Genomic DNA, 9,712 nt, shown 5'->3' with positions numbered 1-9,712 from the left:
GACCAGAAAGTCATTAAGGATTGTGAGTTTAGTTTATATTCATATGATCTCTGTAGCTGCTATAGCACCTAGCTCACTGCTTTCACTTATACAGTGTTAGAAAGGAAAAAAGTCACAAAGCCAATCAATTTCTCATTAATTTATCAGAATGCTGGAAAAAATATCCAATACTGTCTCTCAATCACTGCTCTACTTCTCTAAGCGAATTTGGCACTTTTTTATACCATGTGACCTAAGTACACTCAAAACTTCACTTGCTGCCCAGTATATACAAGAGTGTGTAGGTGTGTCCACCTGTATAACATACAGACTGGAATTTCTCTCCAAAATGGGGAAGGAAAAAGTCCATAAATCCATTTGAGTTACTTTAGTCAACTATTTCCTACAATCCCAAGAATTAAGAGAACAATAGTTTTATTAATATGAGCCAAGTACCCTGTGTATCTTTAAGGCTAATATTTTTTGGAATACACTTGGCATATCCTGATACATATAAATGTTCAAGACTTTGACTTAACAATCCAAAAATGGTACCTTATTCTAAGTAAATAATTTGCACAGGAAATTTATAACAGTATTTTAAATCATTGTCAATAAAAACAAATTGATCAGCAACAAGAAAATTGTGTTTCTTACTTTAGTTTTCAAAAACTCTCATTTCAAAATAAAAACAAAATCCCAGATAATACAAATGTCCACAGGAACCACTTTTATCTAAGTAATATGCATACTCAGTTGTAAGATATTAAGTAATTTTGGGGGATGGTGCTGCTTTTCAAAGTAATGACAATAAAATTATGGAAGTAATGCAGAGTCCTAAGTGTCACTGGGATTTTTTTAAATCCTTAGATGCTGTAATTTCTAGCACAGAACTATTTACACCCAAGTATCACTGGTTGGCTGGCATACATGAAGCCATTCATTTTAAGAATGCTTCAAAGAACAGCTTGCAAACTCCAGGAGTGGAAAAAAAAAAACCAAGAATGTGCCATTGTAAGAATTCCCAAACATCACAAGCATGACAGAAGACTGTGCCATTCTTCTGAAATGAGATTTCAAAGCAGTGTAGGCCAAAACACAAGGTTTGAACCAAAACAAAATACATATGCACAATTTTACCATTTGTGTTAGTCATATAGTCATCTTTTTTACTTGAACAATATGTGATACACAGCCAGACACCATGTTTCACTATCTCTTAATATTCACAATTACAGTGCCACAACTCAATATACAGAATCATAATCCTACCCAGAATCAGTTAAAACCGAAATTAAAATTTTTATAACTAGGAAGTGGTTGTCCATAAGCACTGGCTAGCGTCATAAACGAAAATGTCTGCATTTAGGAAGAAACAAATGTTCTGTTCATCTGTTTCCCTTGTTCTGTTCCACAACTCATGCTTAGAAACTGGCGTGCTTGGGTCTGCTGGAACCTCCCCACTGAAGAGGCCACCTGCTAGGCTACATTGTGCTTCAATACTGTCCAATCAAACGTGTAGTCATAATGGTGGTTCAGGTTCCTGAAAAGGATGCGGAATAGCTGCCTCAGATACATGTAGTCAGGGACCTCCTCAAAGCGCAGACCGCGACAGTAGTTCAAGTATATCGAAAATTCTGAAGGAAACCCCTTACATAAAATTTCAACAGGAGTGGACATCTTCTTTTCGCTGATCTTTTCGTATTTCTGTTTCTTTGTTGCGGCCTTTAGCCCCTGCCATGGCAGGCTGGTTCTATTGAAATACATCAAAACATACCCTAACGACTCCATGTCATCTCGGCGACTCTGCTCGATGCCGAGATGGGCGTTGATGCTGGCGTACCGGGCAGTGCCTGTGAAGGTCTTATTTTCTCTGTATGGGATGTGTTGCCTGGTCCTGTTGTCTCGGTACTTTTTGGACAAACCAAAATCAATCAGGAATAGCTTATTACAGTGACGTCCAATGCCCATGAGGAAATTATCCGGCTTAATGTCTCTGTGTATGAAATTCTTTGTATGCATATATTCAATTCTACTGATCATCTGGTCAGCCAACATAAGCACGGTTTTCATCGTGAACTTTCTTGAACAGAACGTGAAGAGATCCTGGAGGCTGGGCCCCAAAAGATCCAAGACCAGGGCATTGTAGTCTTTCTCCTGACCATACCAGCGCATGTGGGGGATGCCGACCCCACCCTGAAGGATCCTATAGACCTTGCTCTCGTACAGCAGCTGGGAATGGCTGGCCTTCCGCGATTCTAGCTTCACCGCCACTTCCTCACCGTTGGTGCTGTTAACCGCCAGATAAATGTCCCCGAAGGAGCCAGACCCGATCTTCCGTACCAGCTTATACTTCCCTCCGACAACTAACACGGGCCTGGAGTCGCTGCTGCTGCTCGCCATCCTGAGATGAAGATGGAGACCGAGTCCAGGCCCCCGCACTTCCGGGTGGAAGGCGGCGTTGGGGTCGGGGACGGACCGCAGCCTCAGGAGCTCGTCCACACTGCAGGAACGACTTAAACCTTACCTGCTTCCCGGGGCAGCGAATCCGCCGATGGGAACACAGTCACGGAGCCAGGCAGGTTTTGCTGCTGGCCCCCATTTGTGACATGTTGGACTGTCACTAGGTTGGGCAGCGTATTTCTGGGCAGCCACTGCTACCCGGCTTTCTCAGTGACATCATCACAGGTTGAAAAGTGAGTGCAAAGAGCAAGGCAAAATCACAGCCACTGCTGACTCCCTCTCCAGTCACAGGGACCCTAGACACCGCCCCAAGGCCACCATCTTGTTACGCCCACCCCAGCCCACACAAGATGTGCCCATTGTCCAGGAAAGAGCTTCCTCAAGGCACAGAACCCCTGTTAGGTCAAAGATCTTGGGCTCTAGCCCTGACGTGTTGGCACGGAAAAATTGTTAAACATGTTTGGTGTAATAATTTGATGACCAATCCTGCATCTAAAATACGAAAAAAATGATACTGTTAACGTAAGAAATTACATATTTTTTAAATTACAAATATGTACCATATCAGCTACATGACAATTTAAGAGAGTCAAAAATAAAAGGCATACAGTTCGTAAGTTTGTCAAAATCACAAATTTATTTGCTGCCATGGAAAAGATTATTTAAGTCAGGAAAGGCTATGAAAGTTGCAAAAGGATTGACATCAGGGCAAATGAGTGAATGAGAATTTAGATTGACAAGCTAAATCACAGGTCACTTAGGCAGATGTTCCAGGAACGGTTTCGGTTGCCTGTGGGAAAAACTGTTGGGCCAGACAGAAGATTGAAGAATCCTACCCAATTATTTCAGTTGCTTGCTGAGATTGACATGCCTGAAGCACCTCAGAGAGGCAAGGATCTTCATAACAGATTTCATAACCTCATTTCGAATTAATCAGAAAAACTTCATATATTCTTTTATTTTTTTCATAAATTCCTACATGTTATCAAGGCTTCTTGGGAAGAAATAACAATTTAGTAAATATTCATCCTTGACACATATCCCTTTGTATATTTAGTAATATCTGAGAATATGCATCAAAATCTTCTTTCAAAAATAGGAAAACCCCATCCTTGATTTTTTTAAGGCAAAATGACTACAGTGTAGTAAGACATATTCATTCATTAGGCAAGGCATTTTCTGGGTGTTAGTATGGATAAACCCATTTCAGCAACACAACAATCATATAAGGTTAACAGTTATTCCTCTTATTCTTCAGATAAGAAAACATAGGGGAATAATTCATCATCCAAGATTTTACAGTGCAGTGTCAGCAGTGCTAGGCTCAATGATCTAATGGTCCCACTCACTTTGAACACTGCCCCTCGTTAGTCCTTAACTCCTTCCTGTTAGAAATATGTCTTAGACAAGCGGTATGCCTCTGTGAGTTAAGCCACTGTTTGCAAAGTCGGCATAGTTTGAGTCCCAGCTGCTCCACTTATGCTGTAACTCCCTGTTAATACACCTGAGAAGGCAGCGGCGGATGGCGCAGGTTCTGGGGCCCCTGCCTTCCTGGCCCGATGTACCTCTAGCCATTTCTACCATGCAAGGAGATATTTTCCATAGGATGGAAGATTTTTTATTTTCTCTAACTTTTGGGGAGTAAACCAGTAGTTGAAAAATATCTCTATTTGTGTTTTCTTCTCTCTCTAAATCTGCTTTTCCAATAAAAAATAATTTTTCTAAATGCACTAGAGTAAGATGGTGACTGAATAGACATTTCCCCAGAGAAACCAATGTAAACAGCTACTCATACACCAAGACCTTCACAAAAAAAAAAAAAAAGAAAGGAAAGGAAAGGCCAGAAGGGAAACTCCACCTAGTATCCTGGATTTAGCGTAACAGAGACAGATTACAGGGGCTGGCATCATTATACGAGTCAAGCTATTACCTGCAGTGCCAGTATCCTTTATAAGTGTTCTGCTGGCCGTTCTGCTTCCTATCCATTTCCAGGCAAAGAGGGAAATGGTGGTACAAGTGCTTGGGCGTCAGAACCCATGTGGGAAACGCAAGAGGAATTTTAGACTCCTGGTTTTGACCTAGTCTAGTTCCAGCCTTCATAGCTGTTCCTGGGAGTGAACTGTAGGATGTTTGTCTCTCTGTGTCACACCCCCTCTGTTATCCTGCCTTTTGAATAAACAGAAACTGATTAAAACAACAAGGCAAAGAAGGAGAAATGAAAGCATTGCCTCCCCAAGATCCAAGCACCACAGCACAGAGAGAGATGTCTTATTTCCTACTTCAGGAGAGTAGAATGAGTAAGTCCAAACATCAGTCTTGAAAGCAACAAGCAGGACCACTGTGGTAAAGCTCACAGCTCCTGTTCTCAGGCTAGAACTATCAAAATGAGCCTTAGAACCTTTCTCAGCCAGACAGCAAAATGATGCCCTGTCACCCTCCCCAGAGCTGGGCAGACAAAACAAGACTAAAGCTGCTCAGGATTAAGATAAGAAAATGAAAACAGGATTTTCCTTGGTGCTATGTGTCAGGCTGACCATGATGAGACACATCAGGAGAGTCCAAAGGGTTGTTATCTCCAGGGCAGTACTTACGGCTGACACCTTCTGTATCTGCCTCACCATCAGGCAAAAATCTGCAGCTCAACAAAGAAACTCATGTTCTGACCTTAATCATGGCTAGCCTCCTTTGGGCCTGGAACACAAAACTCAAAGTTATTTTATTAAATAAATAAATAATTACTAAATTGCTTATTCTCACAGTCTTATTCAGTATAATTCTGGAAGTTTTTGCCAGAGAACCAGTAGACAAAAGAAAACAAAACAACAAAAACACAAGGATACAATTTTTGAAAAAGAAGAAATCACACTATTCCAATTTATATGACATTTTTTCTTCTATACAGGAGCCAAATGATTCCACTTAGTGACTACTGGCACTCCTATGAGAATTCCACAAAGTTATAGGATACAAAAGCAACTCACAAAAATGACAGCATGCTTTCTAGATGAGTCAACAACCACAAAAGCTCAGTAGTATTGTGACACACCAATAGTGAAGCACCTGAAAAATAAATCAGGAAAGCCGTCCGTTTTCCAATAACTACAAAAATAAAATACCTAGGAATAGTTTTAGTCAAAGAAGTGAAAGATTTCTACAATGAAAACGATGCAGCATTGGCGGAAGAAATTGAAAGGGGGTGTCATGTCATGTATGCTCTACTTTTTCAAGACAAAATAACTTTAAATATTAAAAAAAATTGCAAGGTGATCTTGAACCACATGAGCATATATTTATCTTGTAATATTAAAGAGATTATGAATATAAAAGTTCTTTTATTACACAGGAGTATTTTCAATGCTTGTGAATTAAATATCCAAAATCCAGTAGATATTGATGGATCTGAGGAGTCTCTGACCATCCACAGGAAGTTCATGACACTATGACTACTGTTCAATTTCCAAGATTCCTATCCCTAAAATTAATTATTTTAATTACATGCCCTGAACCATAATTAATGTGTGTCTTATTGTTAAATTCTGACCCTATAACTTACTGATTCTTAAAAAAAAAAAATAAATAAAAACTAAGCAGGTTCTACCAACAGTTTTTATCCTTTACTTTTACTATATTTATACTTTTAAGTTGAACCTATCCCTTACCACATTTCAATTATTTCCAAATTAAATTCAACAGTTTGAAAACCAGAGCTCATCAAGGCCATCTCCTAAAGCAAGGAACTCCAAACAAGAACGGTTTTTCAAGAACAGTTAACTTGCTTTCAATGAAACATTAATCAGAAATTCTGGTTTGAATAGATTATTTCACTTAAAGCTGTAAGTATCTGTTCTTGCTGTTGCCCTAATTATGTTTAGCATAGAATTTTAGAAACACAAAATGGATTCTCTACGCACAAGGAATTGCCTTGAATGGTATAATTTGGAACAAAATCTTTATTACTGTGTACTAAGAAAGGTATATATACACACACAAATTCCATTACCCTAATCCTGTGTGTTCATACCCTCCCACCTAAAAAACATTCACTTAAAAAAGCTTAGACTTTCTAGGGTACATCCACCTCGAGTAAACTTTCTGTAGCAACATTTGATCTGACAAATCTGAATGTTTGAAACTGCCTAATGCTTATTTATGCTACACTTATGACTAAATCACTAGAAAGAAAAGTATCAATATAGTTAACATATTATTAAAGATGGTTAAAGTCCTAATATTTTTATCATGTGTAATATAGTGCCTTGAAAAAATTACCAAAAAGTGAGTTTCAAGAGGATATATTTTCCTATGGTTTTTCTAAAGCCAATAAAACTCACCCAACCTCACCCACTAGACACATACATTGGTGCAAAGAGTATTGGGAATTTTCAGGGTGGAAGAGAAAGAAAGTAGCGAAGAAAACATAGGGTGATTGAAATATCTTGGGAAAGAAATAGATCTCAAATTTTGACCAATTTTAATTCTAGCCCTACAGATTCTTTTATTCATTTAACAAATGTTTATTGAGCATCCACCACATGGTATACATATTATCTCTGCTCAACACACATATGACGCGGCTGCTTTGATGGTTCAATTGCTTTGATGGTTCAATTCACCTGCAAGAGCCAGCATCTCATATGGGCTCCAGTTTGTGTCCTGGTCCAAAGCCTTGGGACCTGCCCCCACATGGGAGACCCATAAGAAGCCCCTGGCTCCTAGCTTGGGATTAGCTCAGCTCTATCCATTGCAGCCATTTGAAGAATGAATCAGCAGATGGATGATTTCTTGGTTTCTCACTCTCTCTATAAATCTGTCTTTCAAATGAAAATAATCTCATATATATGATGTTATGTTAAATTTGATTTTTCCTTAACTTCATCTGTTTAGTTTTCATTTTTTAAGTGTTGAAATAGTCAAGCTAAGAATAATTAACAGAGGTTTTGAGCAGAGCCTGTTAGGGGACAAGCAAGTACCACCTCAGTATGTGATATTCCTCATTTTTCTCTCGTTTCCCCAAAATCCCCCAACAGTCCCATGAGCGGAAAATGAAAAAGCTCTTGGGAGAACTAAGTAAAACAGCTTAAATAAAGGGTTCAGAATGGTGAGCACTTAAACTTAACCTAGAACACAAGTAACACTAAGTCTAAAGGAAAGCATGGTGTAGCCCCCATATGGATTTTAAGGAAGGAAAAATCCTGACTTATTTCACAGATGCTTTGAAGGAATATTCATGGTTATAAACAGAAAGAGACATTTAGCAAAAGGCATTAAAATATCCTAAGGTATTAACTGTAGAAACTAAATTAATTTAATTCAAGCAGTATTTAAAGAAAGTTCTAACAGAACTTGACAAGAAGGGAAGTTACAGACAGGAAAAAGGGGGAAAAAAGTTAAACTTGTGGGTTGGTACAATAAAGATATCATGAACAGGAAAAAAAAAAAGAACAGCCTATTTGAGAGGAATAATATAGAAGTAAGGAACATTACAAAAAGCTAATTTCGTTCTAATATTGAAAATAAATGGTTCTTTGCCTCGGTTTCTTTTGCACCATCATTCAGATAGGGAAGAACTGTAATTTATGTCTCTACGCAATTGCTTTTTTGATCATGCAGGTGTCTAAAGTAAAACCAGGTCAACTGGAAAAGATTTCAGAAATCTCCTAAAGTGAAATGTTTAAAATGTATAGAGTGAAAATAAGTATGCTTCAAGGCAAAGGCTTTTAAAAGGCAGTGGTGATTTTAAAAAGAAGAAAACTTTTAACCAGCTTGAGGAAATAATGGGATTGACACAACCCTTAGGCAATCCTGGAGCTATAATCGAACTAGGACTTCTAAGCTAACCTGGCCTTCTCTTCTCATCTGTCTAAGATTTTCCTACTGTAGCATTTTGCTCCTTGCTTTCATTGTCTACATTTGTATTGTTACTATTATTAAAACACAATGTTGCATTCTTTCAGTATGTTCAGTTTTGTATCCCAACACTATTACAGTGTTTAACACATAAATGGCTACATTTATTCAACTCCATTTAAAGCCAATTTACATGGTCTACCTCTGGAATTGTGTAACAGTTTGAAAGGTTAGAGCCTATTACTTAGTAATAATACTTGAGTATAGTGAAATAATAATGGTAGAAGTTGCTTGCTTATTTGCCCATTTCAAAAAAAGTAATACATTTTGTCTTTGAATCAATCTATTAAGCCAAATTTTTATTTGCATTTGGGGATAAGAAACCAAGCCCACATTCTTAGTTACTTTTATTAACAGCAGACACAACTGATTCTTATGTGTGTTTTTATTTATTTATCTGAGAGATGAACAAAAATGGTAGCTCAAGTCTATTCAATCACTCACCAAATGCCTGCAACAGCCCTGTCACCGACTGGACTAGGAGCCAAAATCAGGAACCAGAACCTTGTATCAGGTCTACCCTGTGGATCACAGGAGCCCAATTACATGAGACATTACTCCTGCCGCTCAGGGTCTATTAGCAGGAAGCTGGAATGGAGTCAGAGCTGGGTATCAAAACCAGGTACTACAGATGCAAGCACCTTAAGTGCTAGGCAAAATGCCTAAATTGAGTTGGGACTATCAGGCTAGGTAGTACCATCTACAACACAGCATTCCGCTGATAACGGTCTTGTCCTCTGCTTAGGTAGTCCTTGTCCTTAAGATCAGCCACTCATTTTCTTACTTCTATTTTTTCCTGGGCCAAGTTATCTATAGTATTAATCGTAAGACACTTGCAAAGCAAAAGCAAGTTTGAGGAAACTGTTCAGGTAGATGAAAATTAAGATTGTTGGCAACTGCTTTTATACTTCCCCCAGATACATCAACCCCTTTAGAGCGCTGGTAAACTTCTACCATTGTTAGCATCAACTCTGATTACACAAGTAAAAGACAATCAGATTTAAAATTTTTGTCCCCGCCAAAAAAAAAAAAATAATTAATAGATGCTAAAAAATCTGTGATAACCCTAATCAAGATATCTAGATTTCTCTTTCCCATTTCTCTGATTTTCACCCTGGAACAAGGTTGGCTGGCATGCATTTTTCTTGACACATACTAGTGTATGTTTTTTAATTTATCCATTTCCATCCTAATAATACAAATAACCCTCCTTTTTTTCTTTTCAAACTCCCTGCTAATTTATTGTGCTGATTTGTTTACTTTTTTGGTTCATTCTGGTTTTAGCTAATTCTAAAAATAAGACATTATGACAATTGCTACTTACATAATTCATAATTGATTTATTAACCTCAGCAGCATAAAA

The 9,712-nt window shown here is 38.2% G+C and overlaps 1 protein-coding gene across 1 annotated transcript; it reads right to left on the bottom strand.

Annotated features, from left to right (window-relative positions):
* Window positions 1–1,353: 1,353 nt before the first annotated feature.
* On the bottom strand, window positions 1,354–2,551 carry LOC121158326 (casein kinase I-like). Its single transcript, XM_040983020.1, has one exon. It carries the CDS (start codon window positions 2,380–2,382, stop codon window positions 1,459–1,461), a length of 924 nt encoding a protein of 307 aa, XP_040838954.1. The 5' UTR covers window positions 2,383–2,551; the 3' UTR covers window positions 1,354–1,458.
* Window positions 2,552–9,712: the final 7,161 nt, after the last annotated feature.

The sequence above is a fragment of the Ochotona curzoniae genome, unplaced genomic scaffold (genome assembly GCF_017591425.1).
Source record: "Ochotona curzoniae isolate NIBS_2020 unplaced genomic scaffold, NIBS_Ocur_1.0 contig_3819, whole genome shotgun sequence".
In the NCBI taxonomy this organism is placed as follows: domain Eukaryota; kingdom Metazoa; phylum Chordata; class Mammalia; order Lagomorpha; family Ochotonidae; genus Ochotona; species Ochotona curzoniae.
Note: the sequence above shows the minus strand (reverse complement) of the source record. Positions and strands in the feature narration are given on the sequence as shown.